The sequence below is a fragment of the Tursiops truncatus genome, chromosome 10 (assembly GCF_011762595.2).
Source record: "Tursiops truncatus isolate mTurTru1 chromosome 10, mTurTru1.mat.Y, whole genome shotgun sequence".
NCBI lineage: Eukaryota > Metazoa > Chordata > Mammalia > Artiodactyla > Delphinidae > Tursiops > Tursiops truncatus.
This window is the reverse complement of record NC_047043.1, coordinates 66422472-66441293: the sequence shown is the minus strand read 5'-3', so window position 1 is coordinate 66441293 and position 18822 is coordinate 66422472. Positions and strand designations below refer to the sequence as shown.

The following is an 18822-nucleotide window of genomic DNA, read 5'->3' as shown; positions in this document are numbered from 1 at the left end:
TAGAAATATAGAAGATTCAATATTTGTCACCAAACTGCGATATTTAAAGAAAGTTTCCTGCTTGAAAGAGAGCACCCTTGGACAGTAGCTGATGGGTAACGTGGCTATGCATAGTCGAGGAGCACCAGATATTCGACGCCCCTAGCAGAGGGGCTTCCTGGGCCCAGGGATCAGAGTGAGGGGCTGAGCCCTCCCCGCTGACCTGTTGTATCCAGTACTGGGAGGCAGGAGGGACGCCCTCTCCTTTCCTTCCAGAGGCTACAACTGACTTACTGGGAGGTGGGTCAGGGCTGCTACCAGGCACATGTTAAATAATTACTGTGTTTACAAGAAGGGAGGGGTTGCCTTTGACAAGCGCGAGAACAATGTTTGCAGAAACGCATCAGGCAGAGTTACTGGGCTTCCTGGCAGTGGAGTGAGGAGAGGTCTTTTAACATTTGACATTTATTGCAGCAAGCCTCTTGCAGTGGTTCTCAAACTTTAGTGTGCATCAGAATCACCCTAAGGGCTTGTTAAAATTCAGCTTGCCCCATCCCCAGAGTGTCTGATTCAGTAAGGAATTTACATTCCTAACAAATTTCTAGTGACGCTGATGCTGCTGGTTGGTTGGAAAACAGTCTAGCCGATTAACACCCTGGCATCGTGGGCAGGGAGGTGGCTGGAAAGAGAGAGTGAGTCTCTGTCCATCTTAGCAAGTTTCTATGGCTCACGGGGCTGCAGCTTGGGAGAGGCACCTGGAGAATTGGTGTCCCTTCAGCCCAGTTTGGGGCATTGTAGTCTTCCTCCTTCCAGAAGAGGAAGAGCGGTGTGGTTGGTTCTGATCTTGGTGCGGTGTTCAAAGAAATCCCAGTGCTGCCCTTTAGGCTCTTTAGACCTGCAGGCACTCTTTAAACCCACTGAGCTCTGTTTACAACTGGGCAGGCAGATGTGTGGTTTTATTCCCAGCCTAGGACATCAGTTAGAGGATGGGACCCAGGGCAGCCCTCCGTGGGCCTCCGCCGGGCCTGTCATCCTCTCTCAGCTCCTGTCCTGGCCATTAGTGCTGCTGCATCAGTTCAGTCATCAGTGCTTGAATCCATGTTCTCCAGGCCACCTGCCTCCTGCATTGTCCTTAGTGTCCACCTCTTACCCTGCAGATGGGCGTACCTAGGTCACCTCCCATCCTCCAGAGTCTGCTGGGTCTTTAGGGAAGCTGGCAGGTGAGTCTCTGACACTTGAGCTTGAGACGGCCTGGGTGCTTGTGGCCCAACATTTTAACCCCCAGGTGGAGGTCTTCTTTGTAGAGCCTTTTGGGGAAGTGCCTTCAGGAAGCAAGAGCAGGAACAAGCCCTGAAACAACGATGACAGCAGTGGCACCAAGAGGATGGGGCTGTGGGGTGGGGCAGTAACTGAACTCCCTTCTCTGAGCTGCCCTTTTGAGGGGCTGATGGTAGTTTCCCGCCACTGGAAAATTCCCATCCCTTTCACAAGGTCCCTATCCAGAGGAGAATGGCACAATTCTTAGGAAGGAAGGCCTATGAATGACTTAAACCAACAGGGGACGTAGTCTCAGAAATCCAGGGCAAGATGTATTAAGCTAGTCACAGTGTGGAACCCAGACAAAGCCTGGACGCCCTTGTGTCCAGCTCTGCGTGCATCGGGACACACCCGGTGTGTGAACCTGTGCGCTCACACACACCTGTGAGAGCTCTCATCCCTTTCAAGGGACTCAGAGCTGTTTTGCGTTTCCTTTCCGCCTGGCAGCCAAAGCATGGGTTCAAGGTCAGTGGAGATTCCACAGTTGCACATGGGGAATCGAGCCCAAATCACAGGACAGTGGGGTCCTGACACTGTGGTGCTTTACTACAAGGCACACACAGCCCTGGGCAGGGCACACCGCATGCCTCAGAGTGCCTTTGTTTCAGCCCTGGGGCCACTGCAGTGATGCTACCATTTTGGTGACAGCGATGATAAACATCCACAGCCTGGTTAGGCCATGCTGACAAGTCCCCTCTCCACAGAGAGCCAGCAGAGGCCATGCATGCGCAGTAGAGGGTGGCATCTGAGAGCTAGCCTGCCTGCCTGCCTCCCTCCCTGCCTGCCTGCCTGCCTGCCTGCCTGCCTGCCTGCCTCCCTCCCTCCCTCCCTCCCTCCCTCCCTCCCTTCCATGCTGCTTTCAAACCTAGAAACCTGAAAATGGAAGAAATGAGCCACAGGTGGAAATAGACCCAGCTGCTTAAATCTGACTGTGATTCTTTGGCTCCACCCCCCTGTTCCCCAGCAGAGCCGTGCTCCTCCTTTTAGTCTCTTTGCAGATGGCACCTCCTCCGTGCAGCCTTCCTAGGAAGGACAGCAGCTTGTGAAATCTTCCTGGTCCACCTACCCAGAGCGCTGTGCTTGGTGGAGCAGCCCCTCTCTGCCATGGTCAGTTTTTCACAGGCTGAACTTGTTGCCCTGGAGGCCCGGGACCTTGGTCTCCATGTGGTGCCCAACGTGCATCTGTACACCTGAGCAGAATGTTCAGGAAATCAGAGTTCAGTGGACACATTCTGCTGTCTGTGGGCAGCGTGGGTTGAGCGTGTGAGGCTAGAGGCAGGCTCTGGCGCTTTCCTTTCGCCGTGTTTGATGGTCCCAGGCTAAATGAAGGAAACCACTTTCTCACCTGGTTTGTCAGTTTGGGGGCAGGTGGCAAGGGGTGGTATGGGCAGTGGAGGGTGGGAGAATCTACATGTCTGGACTAGAAGTTTTAGTCCTTCTTTTCATTTTCAATGGAAAAAAATCCCTTTTCAGCTTGTATTTTCCAGATTGGATGGCAGCGTTGCCCATGTGGTGTAAGGGTGTTGGATAATGTGTGTGTTTATGTTCTCATTGGTTACCATGGAAAAAATCAGAATAGATGGTTTCCATGGAGATTATCTTAAAATTAGTTTCTTTGAAGGTCCGGACATTGCTGCAGGGTTCACTGAATGCTCTTGGTGCCATCGGGGCTTTCTCTATGGCAGGGCCAAAAGCTGGTCTGAACGTTTGTGGATTCAGCCTAATTTGCCTCCTGTGCTTGAAACACCAGAGTGGGGGTGATCCTGTGCCTCACCTTCCTCCTGGGGTCCCGCTTGCCTGGCCTCAGCTCCACAGCTCATTCAAGTAGCCTGGAGCTTTTATTTTTTTACCAACAACAAAAAATACCCTTTGTATTGTGGAAATTTTCAAGCTAGCACAAAAAGTAGAGAGAATAATATAATGAACCACCCCCCCATGTGTCCTTTACCTAGCTTTAGCATTTTGCCGATCTTATTTTGTTCATCGCCTCCCACCCTTTTTTAGAAGAGTTGGAATATTTTTGTTTAATCCAGATATGTTACCCTAAATAAAGACTTTTCTGGGTTAAATAACTGCAGTGCTCTTATCACATCCAACAAAATTAATATTTCTTTAATACCAGATGCCTAGTCCATGTTCACATTTTTCTGCATTGTGTCAAGAATATTGTCGTGTGCTCTTTGTTCAAATAGGGACATGGGAGCCTTTGAGAGCCCACGTCTCCCCTTCTCACCACGGTCCTGCTACGTGGAGAGGTTGAGCGCTCTTAGCTTAGAGCTGCAGTTGGACCGGGCCAGGCGGAGCCTTGGGGCTCCACCCTCCCACCCTCCCAAGGGAGAGTTGTGTACTCTGAGCTCCAGGACGCCCTTGTCCCAGCCTGGAGATGTGTCAGCGCAGGTGGGCCAGCTACTGCCAGCTGTCCTGGGGCAGGCGTCCGCTGGGGTGCGCTGTCCCTCTTCACAGCCTGCAGGGGGAGGGAGGGAGAGGGGTGATGTAACCTTGATTCACAACAGCTGTGTGCAACTTCATTTTCCAGGAAAGGGAAGCTGTGAGACACCGGGGTTGGGGTGGGGGGAGGCAGCCTCCCTCAGCTCCTCCCTGGGCAGCACCAGGGTGAGGGCTTTGGCTCATCGGAGGCCCGCCGCCTCTGCGGGGTAGGCAGAGCCGGTCCTGGTTATCTGTCTTGACAGGCTCTGCTCCTGTCCTGAGATGCTGCACAAAATATGAATTGCCGAGTGGTGGGAGTGGTGCCCGGGGATGGTTGGTGCCTCTAACACTCTCCATTGAACTAAGTGCAAGGAGAGTTTAAAATAGCCAGCCTTTGTTCCCGAGGTTTTAAAAATTCAACTCCAGTAGTTACAATGAGCTGTCTTCAAGTGGATCTATAAATAAACTGCTACTGTTCCTCTTTGTCACCGAGAGCTTCGGCGGCTTCCAGAGACGTCGGCTCTGCCGCTCATCTTCATTAGATGCCTCTCATCTGTGGGGCAGCTGCGGCCATCAGCAAGCCGGGCTGACACGCAGAGTTTGTAATGACAGCCACACGTTCCCTTTTAAAGAGCCACAGTGCCAAGCCACAGTGCCCCATGATTGACTACACAGGGAAAGATGTAACTTTGCATTGGAGAAACCTGGCAGGGAGGTCAACATCACTGATATATAAGACCTGTCCGTGTGAGCCCTGTGGTGTCATGCATATAGCTTTTGTGGTGCTCTTGTCAAAAATGCATAAGCTCACCCCAATTGTGAGAAAACATCAAACAGATCCAAACTGAGGGACATTTGACAACAAAACTGACCAGTACTCTTCAAAAATGTCAAGGTCATGAAATACAAGGGAAAACTGAGGGGCTGGACAGATCGCAGGAGACTATAAGAGAAAACTGAATGCAGTGTGGGATCCTGGATAGGATTCTGGAACATCAGGATCCAAGGACATTAATGGGTAAACTGGTGAAGCTCAAATGGAGCCCTTCCTTGGTTTGGTTAATGGAAAGGTCCCAATGTTAATTTCCTGGCATGACCATTGTACTAATGGTTATGTAAGACGTTAACACTGAGGGAGCCTTGGGGAGGGATATATGGAAATTTTCTGTACTATTTTTTGCAACTTTTCTCTAAGTCTAAAATTAGTTCAAAGCAGTTTAATTAAAAAAAAACAAAACAGAAACAACAGTCAACACTTAAACTTTATCAGAAGCCTTGATCTCCCGCCTAGGGTGTCTCGGTTCAGGTGTTTGTGGTGGGGAGGGCAGGTGTTTCTGTCTCAAGGTAGGAGGTAACAACCTGAGCTACTTAGCACCCAGCCTGGAGTGGGCCCTTAGTGACGTGTGTGGAGCTGAACTGAGCAGGAGCCGGCCCTACAGGAAACAGGTCGTGTTCAAAGGGAGTTCTTACAAAGGTATTGGTCAGCAGCATGGGGACCGCAGGGCGGCATTTTCTGCTTGTGGACGTTGTCGTTTCTCAAAGTGCTCTGGAGGTGCACCCTCTCCAGGAACTCTGGGCAGACTGGCAGCAGATGCTCTGCAGCATTGCCTCCTCCTGAGGCTTCCCTGGGCTGTGTGGAGGACCCCGCCACTCTGCCCTGCCCTGTTCCTTCTCATCCGTGTCCCTGAGCCCTGGGCTCTGCCTTGCTACCTACCAGCGTGTTTCTGGCTGTACCAGGTGTGATGACCTGGAGGGCTTCCACCCCTAAAGCCTGGGTTGGTTTTCCTCCACGCTCAGAACCAGGAGAGTCAGGACCTCCCCTGGGCACAGGAAAGTTCTCGCTGCATGATGGTCTGCTTGCTTTCTCATGGCTGCCACCAGTTTGCAACTGCTTAGCCTTCCTCTCCCCGTTTCGTCCTCCCCCGCTTCTCCCCACAGCTTCCCTCACGTGTCGTTTCAGTAGGACAGTCCTCCCCTGCCCTACTTTTTTCTCCTGGGGGCATATCTGGACATTGGAATGACTTCCTGTTTCCTGCTTCTTACCAAGGCCGTCCTTTCACGCCTTTGAAACACATTTAGCTGTATAAGTCAGCCCTCTTGCATGGGGAGAAATACTTGGAAACCAAGTATTGGAGAGCACGTCTGGGGAGTCAGCAGGAGATGACTGGGGTTGAGCCCAGGAGTGGCTGATATAGCCCTGGGGGTGGGAGCCTTGGTCTTGCTTTGGGCCTGAGTGAGGAGACGGGGGTTCCGTGGTTTGTGCATTTAACATCTCCCACATGCCAGGGAGGCCTGTGACCCACACAGGTGTAATAGGATGACAGAGGCAGCTGTGGCCCCTGCCTCAGAGGGACCCTCGGGAGAGGACTGTGAGGTGAGAAAGTGGGCCAAGCTGCCTGTGGTCTTGGTGCCTGGACGGCACTGGTTCTGTGTGAGGAGACCTGGGTCAGGCACGTGGATCCCTCTTCCTCCAGGTTAGACCCATCCTTTGACCGCTTCACAGTTCTTAGTTCAGAGGACACCCTGTCTGCTTCCCGTTGGTGGGAGCCTGGGGTCACAGGGTGGCTCTTACACTGAATTGGGATCTGTCATCTTGGAGAGTCTGATTGAGTTCAAAGGAAGCTGTCCAGCCCCATCCCCCTGAGCCTCTTGGCTCACTGTCCTTGGGAGCCTGGTGTGGGGAACACATGGAGGCACCCTGCACATTCATACTCTAGACAAAAGCCAGCAGCGGTAACCAAACCCCACACACATACTTGGGCTGGCTTGGAAGAACATTGGCAAGATTGCCAAACAATTAGATGATTTTAAGAAACTAGAATTTCCTCTTGGGTTCAAGGCTATGTTTAGAACCAGAAGTTTCCTCTCTTGTTGGACTCCAGGCCGGAACCCTAAATTATAGGGCAGACAAGGCTGTAGTAGATCTAGTCCACAAATATGTGCGGGGAATACAGTACCAGGTTTCTTTTGAGCTTTGATTTGAGAAAACAGCTGTGTCTATTTCCACTTGAGAAGCTGGCGCTGAGCAGAGCCCAAGTGAGCTCTGCTCTGTCCCCTGCTCTCCTCGCCAGGGCCAGGTTTAGCAGACAGGGAGGCAGGCGAACTGGATGCCTGTTAACTTTCCGTGAGGCAAATTGTCAAAGCCAAAGGCCTGAGGTGAAAACCAAGGAACGTCTGTGTCTGTGAATCTGCACCCTTGCTTAGCAGACTATGTGATGAGCAGTTCGATGAAAGATTAAGTTGAAAAGATTCAACCATGGTGTGTGTGTCTGTCCATTTCTTCGTTTTGTACTCAGGGTCTATACTAGGAGGGTAACTGGTGAGACAGTCCAGATCTTGGGCCTGGGTCACCTCTGGCTCCCCTCTCTGGCCAGACCCAAGCCTTGGACCAGTTAGTTCCTAGATACTTTTGTCTGTTACAGAGTTCTAGTTTCTGGAGCAGGCTGGGCAGGGGGCAAGGTCCGGTGTTAGAGACTAAAAGAGAAGGAGAAATTTCCATCTTAAGCAGGTGTTAATAATTGACCACCCTGCCCAACTACAGGGGGGCATTCTGTCAAGTCAGCTCATGACGTCTTTATGGTAGAACTCCAGCCACTCCGGGCTTCTGGCCAGGTGTATGTAGACCTCACTTGCTCATGACTGTCAAACTGTGTATGGACCCCTAAGCCGCTGAGACCTGAAGTTCCATAGACTGGGCAGCTGCTGCTTGGAAAACCTTGCTTGAGACATCTGCTAACAACTGGGGAGTCACTGAAATGTGACTCTGACCTTCTGCATTTGGGAACCATCATCCCTAGACCAATGGTGGACCTCACGGGCCTGACCCGCGGTCTTTAGCCTTGGGTTTTGCCCACTGGTAATGTCCTGCGGCGAGGCAGTGATTTTCACCTTGAGTGCAGAGTGGCAATGATGGGTAGTGTCAAGTGCAGTGTCATGTGATGGGCCTGTTGGGCCAGTGTCAAAATCCTAGGGGCATTTTGGCTGTAACTGCATCTTTTTCTTTTTTAAGTCAGATTTATTAGTACACAAATAGTAACATTCACCATTTAAAAAAGTGAACCATTCTCTGAGTTTCGACAGTCATGTAATCACCACCATGATCATGTTATAGAATATTTCCATCATCCCTCCAAATTTCCTTGTGCTTTGTAGTCAATCCAGTCCCTCCACCTCCAGCCCCAGGCAACTACGAGTCTTTTTTCTGCATATTTCAGAATTTGATATAATTGAAATCGTATAGTTATATGTTCTTTTCAGTCTGGTTTCTTTCAGCTTAATTATTTTGAGATTCACCCATGTTGTTACATTTATCAATAGTTCATTTCTTTTTATTGCTGAGTACTACTCCATCAAATGGATATACAATTTGTTTGTCTGTGAACACTTGGGTTATTTTCAATTTTGGGGCTATTACAAATAAAGCTGCTGTTAACTTTTACATACATATCTTTCTATGGACATATGCTTCCATTCTTTTTGGGTAAATAGGAGTGGAATGGCTGAGACGTGTAATGGGTATGTGCTTAACCTTTTATGTTACTGTCAAACTGTCTTCCAAAGTGGTTGTTCCATCTTGCATTCTCGCCAGCAGTGTATGAGAGTTCAGGTTTCTCCACCTCCTCCCCAGCACTTGGGGTGGTCAGTCTTTTTAACTCTAAAGCATTGTAATAGGTGTATAAGTGATATCTCGTGGTGATTTTAACTTGCATTTTCCTGATGACTGAGGATGTAGAACATTTTTTTACGTTTGTTTGTCATCTTTATATGTTCTTTGGTGAAGTGTCTTCAAATCTTTTGCCCGTTCTTTAAATTAGTTGTCTTATTGAATTATGAAAGTTCTTAGGTGTTCTAGATACAAGTTCTTTACCAGATATGTGACTTGCAAATATTTTCTCCCAGTCTGTGGTTTGTGTTTTCATTTTCTTAACAGTGTCTTTCAAAGAGCAGAAGTTTTGAATTTTGATGAAGTTCATTGTATTGGCTTTTTCTTTTACGGATCATACTTTGGCTGTCATATCTAAGAAATCTACCTATCCCAAGGTCACAAAGATGTTCTCCTATGTTTTAGAAGAAAAATTCATACCAGTATTACAGTTTTAGGTTTTACATTTAGATCTATGAATCATTTTTGAGTTACTTTTTGTATACGGTATGAGATATGTACTGAAACTCATTTTTTGCATAAGGATTCCAATTTTTCCAGCAATTGTTGAAAAAACTATCTTATTTTCTCTCTGGTAAGTGGTGTACCATTTAAAAAAATTAATTGGCCATATATCTGTGTGTATATTTCTGGACTCTATTTGTTCACTGCTCTATGTGTCTGTCCTTTCACCAATGCCACACTGTCTTGATTGCTTTAGCTTTAGACTAAGTCATAAAATCGGGTAATGTGAGTCCTCTAGTTTTGTTCTTTTTTTCAAAAATATTTTGGCTTTTCTAGTTCCTTTGCCTTTCCATATAAATTTTGGAATAAGCTTTTTGATTGCTATAGATGATTTTGGGGAGAACTGGCATCTTAACAACTTTGAGCCTTCAGTACATGAGCATGGTATATCTCTTCATTGATATTAGTCTTTTCTCATCAGTGTATTTTAGTTTACAGCATACAGATTTTGTACATATGTTGTTTGATTTATATCTAAGCATTTTGTAGTGGGTTGAATAGTGCCCCCCCTGCCAAGAAATATGTCTACATCCTAACCCCCAGAACCTGTGAATGTGACCTTACTTGGTGAAAACATCTTTGCCAATGTGCTTAAGTTAAGGATCTTGAGATTAGATCATCTTGTATTATTAGGTTGGCCCTAAATCCAGTGACAGGAGTCCTTATAAGAGACACACTGGGAAGAGAAGGCCATGTGAAGATGGAAGCAGAGGGTGGAGTTATGCAGCCATAAGCCAAGGAATTCTGGAGCCACCAGAAGCTGGAAGAGGCAAGAAAGGATTCTTAGTGCCTCCAGAGGGAGTGAGGCCCTTTTGATATCTTAATTTCAGACTTCCAGCCTCCAGAACTCTGAGAGAATAAATTTCTGTTATTTTAAGCCACCAAATGTGACAATTTTTTTTTAGAACAGCCATAGGAAACTGATAACACATTTCATGTTTTTTGGTGCTATTGAAAAGATAATGGCCAAGAATTTTTGGGAAATGATGAAAGGCATCAAACCACAGATCCAAGAAGCTCAGAGAAATGACAAGCAGGCTGAAGAAAAAACAAAAACAAAACAGAACCCTACACAAATTATATTCAAGCTTCTGAAACCAAAGATTAAGAGAAATTCTTAAAGGTAGATAAAGAAAGGAGACATTATATACAGAGGATCAAAGGTAAGAATTACAGAAGTATTCTCATAAAACTGCACAGACTGGAAGACATGGAAGTAACATTTTTAAACTATCCAAAGAAAAAACTGTCAACCCAGAATTCTATATGCAGAAAAAAAATCTTTTAAAAATGGAGAGATAAAGAGCCCCCCCCCCCTTTTTTTGTTTCCAGACAAACCAAAGCTGAGAGAATTCATTACCAGTAAAGTTGTACTATAAGAAATGTCTCTTTTCTCTTTCTTCTCCTTCTGGGATTTCAGTTACACATGTATTAGATGATTTGATATTATCCCACAGTTTACAGGTAGTCTGTTCTGTTTTTTTTTCCCCCTATTATTTTTCAGTTTAAGGAATTGATCTGTCTTCAAGGTCATTGGTTTCTTTTCCTCAGTTGAGCTGAGCCTACTGTTGGACTGGCCAAGAAGATCGTTCGGGTTTTTCCAAAACCTCTTCCCAAATGAACATTTTGGCCAACCCAGCCGTAGCCCAACAAAGTCATTCTTCATATCTGGTATTGGGTTTCTTATTTCTAGCATTTCCACTGACTCTTTCTTATAATTTCTACCTCTCTGCTGAAATTCCCCAGCTGTTCATGCATGTTGTCCACATTTTCCAGTAAAATCTTTAACATATTAATCATAATTATTTTTTCTCCATCTGATAGTGCCCACATCTAAGTCATCTTAATCTAATTCTGCTGATTGCTTTGTCTCTTGACAGTGGGTTTTTTTTTCCTTACCTTTTTGAGTGTCTCATAAGTTTTTATTGAATGCCAGACATCATGTTCAGAATAGCAGAGACTGGGGTAAATAGTCTTATCAGGAGTTGATACCTTGTACTTAGGGTGAGGTCTGGGTGTTGGAGGATTTTTCTCAGTGTTCCTGCTCCACCCCCAGCTTTCAGCCTACCCTGGGGTCCTGCCCCTCAGAGGATGTCTGTGTCCATGGTCTTGTCCCTCCCCCAGCAGTAGACTGCCGTTGCTTGTTACCTGGTGCTTGCTAGCTTTGTTGGAGGAATTCTCTGCTGTCCTGGGCCAGTTTCAGTCTTAGGCCCTGTGTCCCTGGGTCTCAGAAGTAGGGCATTCTCACCTAGAAACAAATGACAATGGAGACACGACGACCCAAAACCTATGGGATGCAGCAAAAGCAGTTCTAAGAGGGAAGTTTATAGCAATATAATCCTACCTTAAGAAACAGGAAACATCTCGAATAAACAACCTAACCTTGCACCTAAAGCAATTAGAGAAAGAAGAACAAAAAAACCCCAAAGTTAGCAGAGGAAAGAAATCATAAAAATCAGATCAGAAATAAATGAAAAAGAAATGAAGGAAACGATAGTAAAGATTAATAAAACTAAAAGCTGGTTCTTTGAGAAGATAAACAAAATTGATAAACCATTAGCCAGACTCATCAAGAAAAAAAGGGAGAAGACTCAAATCAATAGAATCAGAAATGAAAAAGGAGAAGTAACAACTGGCACTGCAGAAATACAAAAGATCATGAGAGATTACTACAAGCAACTCTATGCCAATAAAATGGACACCCTGGAAGAAATGGACAAATTCTTAGAAATGCACAACCTGCCAAGACTGAATCAGGAAGAAATAGAAAATATGAACAGACCAATCACAAGCACTGAAATTGAAACTGTGATTAAAAATCTTCCAACAAACAAAAGCCCAGGACCAGATGGCTTCACAGGCGAATTCTATCAAACATTTAGAGAAGAGCTAACACCTATCCTTCTCAAACTCTTCCAAAATAGAGCAGAGGGAGGACCTCTCCCAAACTCATTCTACGAGGCCACCATCACCTTGATACCAAAACCAGACAAGGATGTAACGAAGAAAGAAAACTACAGGCCAGTATCACTGATGAACATAGATGCAAAAATCCTCAAGAAAATACTAGCAAACAGAATCCAACAGCACAGTAAAAGGATCTTGCACCAGGATCAAGTGGGGTTTATTCCAGGAATGCAAGGATGCTTCAATATACTCAAATCAATCAATGTGATACACCATATTAACAAATTGAAGGAGAAAAACCATGTGATCATCTCAATAGATGCAGAGAAAGCTTTTGACAAAATTCAACACCCATTTATGATAAAAACCCTCCAGAAAGTAGGCATAGAGGGAACTTTCCTCAACATAATAAAGGCCATATATGACAAACCCACAGCCAACATCGTCCTCAATGGTGAAAAACTGAAAGCATTTCCACTAAGATCAGGAAGAAGACAAGGTTGCCCACTCTCACCACTCTTATTCAACATAATTTTGGAAGTTTTAGCCACAGCAATCAGAGAAGAAAAGGAAATAAAAGGAATCCAAATCGGAAAAGAAGAAGTAAAGCTGTCACTGTTTGCAGATGACATGATACTATACATAGAGAATCCTAAAGATGCTACCAGAAAACTACTAGAGCTAATCAATGAATTTGGTAAAGTAGTAGGATATAAAATTAATGCACAGAAATCTCTGGCATTCCTACACACTAATGACGAAAAATCTGAAAGTGAAATCAAGAAAACACTCCCATTTACCATTGCAACAAAAAGAATAAAATATCTAGGAATAAACCTACCTAAGGAGACAAAAGACCTGTATGCAGAAAATTATAAGACACTGATGAAAGAAATTAAAGATGATACAAATAGATGGAGAGATATACCATGTTCTTGGATTGGAAGAATCAACATTGTGAAAATGATTCTACTACCCAAAGCAATCTACAGATTCAATGCAATCCCTATCAAACTACCACTGGCATTTTTCACAGAACTAGAACAAAAAATTTCACAATTTGTATGGAAACACAAAAGACCCCGAGTAACCAAAGCAATCTTGAGAAAGAAAAACGGAGCTGGAGGAATCAGGCTCCCTGACTTCAGACTATACTACAAAGCTACAGTAATCAAGACAGTAAGGTACTGGCACAAAAACAGAAAGATAAATCAATGGAACAGGATAGAAAGCCCAGAGATAAACCCACGCACATATGGTTACCTTATCTTTGATAAAGGAGGCAGGAATGTACAGTGGAGAAAGGACAGCCTCTTCAATAGTGGTGCTGGGAAAACTGAACAGGTACATGTAAAAGTGTGAGATTAGATCACTCTCTAACACCATACACAAAAATAAGCTCAAAATGGATTAAAGACCTAAATGTAAGGCCGGAAACTATCAAACTCTTAGAGGAAAACATAGGCAGAACACTCTATGACATAACTCACAGCAAGATCCTTTTTGACCCACCTCCTAGAGAAATGGAAATAAAAACAAAAATAAACAAATGGGACCTAATGAAACTTCAAAGCTTTTGCACAGCAAAGGAAACCATAAACAAGACCAAAAGACAACCCTCAGAATGGGAGAAAATATTTGCAAATGAAGCAACTGACAAAGGATTAATCTCCAAAATTTATAAGCAGCTCATGCAGCTCAATAACAAAAAAACAAACAACCCAATCCAAAAATGGGCAGAAGACCTAAATAGACATTTCTCCAAAGGAGATAAACAGATTGCCAACAAACACATGAAAGGATGCTCAACATCATTAATCATTAGAGAAATGCAAATCAAAACTACAATGAGGTATCACCTCACACCAGTCAGAATGGCCATCATCAAAAAACCTACACACAATAAATGCTGCAGAGGGTGTGGAGAAAAGGGAACCCTCTTGCACTGCTGGTGGGAATGTGAATTGGTACAGCCACTATGGAGAACAGTATGGAGGTTCCTTAAAAAACTACAAATAGAACTACCATATGACCCAGCAATCCCACTACTGGGCATATACCCTGAGAAAACCATAATTCAAAAAGAGTCATGTACCAAAATGTTCTTTGCAGCTCTATTTACAATAGCCCGGAGATGGAAACAACCTAAGTGTCCATCATCGGATGAATGGCTAAAGAAGATATGGCACATATATGTAATGGAATATTACTCAGCCATAAAAAGAAACGAAATTGAGCTATTTGTAATGAGGTGGATAGACCTAGAGTCTGTCATACAGAGTGAAGTAAGTCAGAAAGAGAAAGACAAATACTGTATGCTAACACATATATATGGAATTTAAGGGAAAAAATGTCATGAAGAACCTAGGGGTAAGACAGGAATAAAGACACAGTCCTACTAGAGAATGGACTTGAGGATATGGGGAGCGGGAAGGGTAAGCTGGGACCAAGTGAGAGAGTAGCATTGACATATATGCACTACCAAATGTAAAATAGATAGCCAGTGGGAAGCAGCCACATAGCACAGGGAGATCAGCTCGGTGCTTTGTGACCGCCTGGAGGGGTGGGATAGGGAGGGTGGGAGGGAGGGAGACGCAAGAGGGAAGAGATATGGGAACATACGTATATATATAACTGATTCACTTTGTTATGGAGCAGAAACTAACACACCATTGTAAAGCAATTATACTCCAATAAAGATGTCCAAAAAAAAAAAAAAAAAGAAGTAGGGCATTCTCAGTAGTCCTGCCTCTCCCTCAGCCTTTGAATACCTCGATGATCTCCACTCAGGATGGTTTCCTGCCTCTCCCACAAGGGAAGAGGGGCTTTCATCTCTTTTTGCTCTTCCCCCAGTAGCTTAAGGATTTTGTTCCGTAGGCAAGAAGAGTCTTGGCAGGGCTTCGTGCCTTTTCTGTGTCTACTCCCCTCCTCCAGGCCTGCACCCTCAAGGATGTTTTTTTCCCCCCACCCGGTCTTTCTCATGAATGCCCAGCGGAGGTCTGTGGAGAAGACCCTGTGAGCAGGTACAAACTCCCCTTGTACCTGTGGCTCCCAGGCGTTCTTCATTCTCACCCTGGCCACTCCCAGCCTCTGCAACTTGTTAACATGCATAACTCAGTTCTTCTCACCCACTTATGTGGCAGTCAGTGTCCCTTCTTCCCAGGCTTTGCCAGAGGTGAGCCGATGCTCACTTTCTGTTTTCCTTGGAAGAGTCTGCCTTTCCTTAGATTTCAGGCTCTGTGATCTCAGCTCTCTGATTTAAGAAAAGTTAAGATCCTTTTAGATTGTTGCTCTTTTTCTTGTTAGGATAGGATTAATACTTCCCCCAACTTTCTCTACCTTAGGCAGAAGCTTCTTATCCACACCTGCATCTTGATGATGAAAAGGTGAGACCATAGGCAATCCAGAGACCAGTCAAGAAGTTATCCCAGATGGATTGATTTCTTGTCACAAGGAAGACCTGCAAGCTCTGCGCTTTTGTTTTTTTGTTGTTGTTGTTTTTTTAATTTTTTTTTAAGATTTATTTATTCATTTTATATTTTATTATTGCTGCATTGGGTCTTTGTTGCTGCACACGGGCTTTCTCTAGTTGCGGCTAGCAGGGGCTACTCTTCGTTGCAGTGTGTGGGCTTCACATCGCGGTGGCTTCTCTTGTTGCAGAGCACGGGCTCTAGGCACGCGGGCTTCAGTAGTTGTGGCTCGCGGGCTTAGTTGCTCCGTGGCATGTGGGATCTTCCCAGACCAGGGCTTGAACCCGTGTCCCCTGCATTGGCAGGCGGATTCTTAACCACTGCGGCCACCAGGGAAGTCCTGCTGTTTTGTTTTTTAATGAAAATGTATGTGTTGGTTACCCATGTGTTTGAGTGGCTGAAAGCAACCACAGATATTTACGCAATTCCTACTGTGCGCAGTGCTGAGCTCATGGTGGCGTATGACAAGCTGGCAGCAACAGAAACTGAGGCAAGTAGATTAAACTACTGTGGGAGCCCGGGATCCCACACCAGGGTGGGACACCTACAGACCCCAAATGAGATTGCCACGAAGTTAAACAGATTCATCTATTCTGAGTTTGATCATTTTTTTTTTCTTTTGATGTTAAGATGTTTATATTTGGTACAAGTGAAAGTTGTCCACTTGGTGTGACTTTCTAGGTATGTGTGTTTGGGTTAATGTTGTAATCTTACTTGTGAGAGAACTAACGAGGACCACCAGGCAGGGCCCCTAGTACTCTTGGATGTGGAACAGACAAAGCACTGATAGGATTTCTCCCCTTAAACACTGCTCCTGTTATCCCGTCACAGCCCTCGCAGTGCGTCTCTTCCTGCTCTTGCGCATCATCTTCTTATCTCTTGCTTTATCGCTTATCTGCTGAGCTCTCGGGAAATGCCACATCTGCAGAGTGCTGGAGTGCAGGTGAGTGCCTGCGATGGTGTGTGGGGCGGGACTGCTGGCCCTTTGCTTTGGGGAGGTTTCATTTCACAGGAGTGTCACCAGGATGGGCTTGGCTCTTTGAGGCATCGAGTGTGTGTGGAGGGCCTGCTCTGTGTTCAGCTCTGTGCCAGGCAGGCATTCCAGGGCAGGTGGGGTGGGGGAATGACGCAAAAAGTGTTAGAGCCAGGAGCCAGGAGCCTCCACAAGGATGGAAGAGAGGAGCTGGGGGTGTGGAAGCAAATCCGCAGGCCATGTCACCTGTCAGAGGCTGCTTCCTGTCAGGAAATGCCTGTACTTTGGGTTCAGATCCCAGCCGTCATTTCCTGTATTAGACCAAGTGATTTAACCTCCCTGAGCCTGCTTCCCCATCTGAAAATTAAGGTTAGTAATGCCTGCTGTGAGGGGTCATTGTAGGGAGTAAATGAAGTGACGTATAAAATGCTGGCACATGGGTGGCAAGTAAATCACAGCGATAGCCATCTTTACGTGCGGTGTGTCAAGTGCTGTAATGTCTTCTGGTAAGAGCGGACAAGGTTGCAGAGAAGGGCTGTGTCCTGGTGAAGGTAAGAGCAGGAGCGAATGCTGTGGCTGGAGGAATAGCCCAGGGCAGGCAGAACCCTGGACTGGTGAGCAAGGCTGGAGGCTGGGTACCTTCTGACAGTCACTTGCTGTCTGAGCCTCAGGTTCCTGCAGCCCTCTCTTCCAGAGGCCACCTCCCTGGCTTGGGCATGTGGCTGCGGTCCTCAGTACTCTTGGAGCTGGCTGGGCTTGGGCTCAGAAGGAGGGTTTCTGTTGGTAAAATCAGCGGCGCTCACCCCCCCCACCCCTGCTTCCAGAGACTCGGCTCGGCACTGTCCATTTCTGGGCCACTCTGCAGAATCACTCAGAATTTCCATCCCCTCCTTCCCAGGCAGCAGGCAGTGCCCATCTGGCTGTCAGGACAGAGGGCTGCCAGGTTCCCACCCTCCCTCTGGTGCCCTTTCCTGAGGGAGCCAGGGGGACTCAGTGTCCAGAGGAAGAGCGTGCATGTCTGGAAGGGGGTCCTTTGGAAGCAGTAGGCACTGGCTTCTCAAGAAAGGCCTGTGGGTGATTTGCAGATAAGTGCCTCTCACAGCCCAGCCCTTGGAAGGGCAGGCCCAGTCATCACCCCCACTTTATAGAAGATGAGGAAGTGGAGGCCCAGAGGAATTAAACCTCTTGCCCAGGGCCGCCTAGCTGGTCAGTGGTAGAGCTCAGATATCGACCACGGCCTGTCTGAGTCACTGCTCTTCCCCGCCGCACTCTGCTTTGTCTCCCGACAGCACTGCCTGGGTCTGGGGGCCGCTGCGGTGAGGTGAAGGCCAGTCAGGGCTTCTGGAACATTTCCTTTTGGGATGGGCTTTGAGAGCTGAAGTGTATCGATTCCTGGAGGACTGGAAGAGCCTAGCCCCGGTGGGCCGAGGTCTTACAAAATGGCCACAGTGCCGCAAGCAGACAGGCCGACGGTGGGCATGTGGACATGGCCCTGCTCCTGCTTTCAAGAATCCTCCTCAGGCTTGTGTCTCAAATTCAATTTCTCTTTAACCACCAGGGCCTGCATTTTTCCAAGTTCAAATCGACATGCACTTGAGAGTTTGTTATCTATGAGATTAGAACACTTTCCTAATAAAGGAAAATGTGCAGGTGGGGTCCACGTGCTAAACTGCCCTTCTGTGATGGTTGGGAATCCTCTTCCGGGCTGATTCTTCTCAAGGACTCTGAGGCCTGCCCAGGTGAACATGTCCAGGGCAGAGCATCTTCCTGGGGCTAGGCCACTGGATTTATCCAAAAGATGGGCCAACTCAGAGGAGATGCAAGCCGGCTGCCAGTGGCAGGTGTGAGGCATCCTAGGTGAGCCCCAGTCATAGCCAGTATTCTTTAGTGGCTGTGGCATTGAGGGGTGGAGGAGTGCTGGGTGGAGTACCCTGGCTCTGTGGTGTATGGGGAGTTGACAAGCTTTGAGCCTAGTGATGCCCTGGGTTTAGAAGGGAGAGGAGCGATGAGTGCAGGCAGAAGACAGGAATAGGGGACACAGGCACATGGGCAGGTGGCAGGCCCTGTGGGTGGTGTGGCATTGATTCATCCCACTCATGTGTCCTGGCCCTGGAGACGCAGTGGCTGGAGGAACAGGGCAGGGATGGGGCAGGCCCAGGTGCGGAGCACAGAGGAGCTTCTGATGGGGCATGGGGGGTTGCAAGGTGAGTGGAGGACAGGATACTCGGAGCAGGGGGAAGAAAGGGTAGATGAGGGGCCCTGGGAGCTGGGCACGGGAGCACTGAGGTGGGAGCGGAGCTGCGGAAGGAGGCAGGCAGGAGCAGGATGCCCCGTCCAGGGGGTTGAATTTTCTCCCAGTGCCGGTAGAGAGCCCTGGATGACTGGCAAAGCCAGGGAATGATGTGGTAACATTTGGAATGTCCATCAGTGAGGCTGTGGTTGAAAACACTGAGCCCCAAGTGTGGCTGCATTTATGGGTTACTGGGGTTTGGGGGCTGGCCGAGAGTGTCGGCCTCACTGAGCGTGTCATTCCCACAGGGGGCGAGCCCACAGAGGAACTGTAGGTTCCTGAGCATCTGCCC

The 18822-nt window shown here is 46.9% G+C and overlaps 1 protein-coding gene across 2 annotated transcripts in view; it reads left to right on the top strand.

Annotated features, from left to right (window-relative positions):
• The window catches only part of POC1A (POC1 centriolar protein A), a 76422-nt gene that overhangs the window by 35559 nt on the left and 22041 nt on the right, over window positions 1–18822 (top strand). The window contains exon 10 of one of the 2 annotated variants that reach the window (XM_073811171.1): window positions 9524–9768. The exons of the other annotated variant lie outside the window; for it this stretch is intronic. Coding sequence (XP_073667272.1) covers window positions 9524–9706 — 183 coding nt within the window. The 3' untranslated portion in view covers window positions 9707–9768. Of the gene's footprint in view, window positions 1–9523; window positions 9769–18822 lie in introns of those variants that run through there. 2 annotated transcript variants of the gene reach the window in all.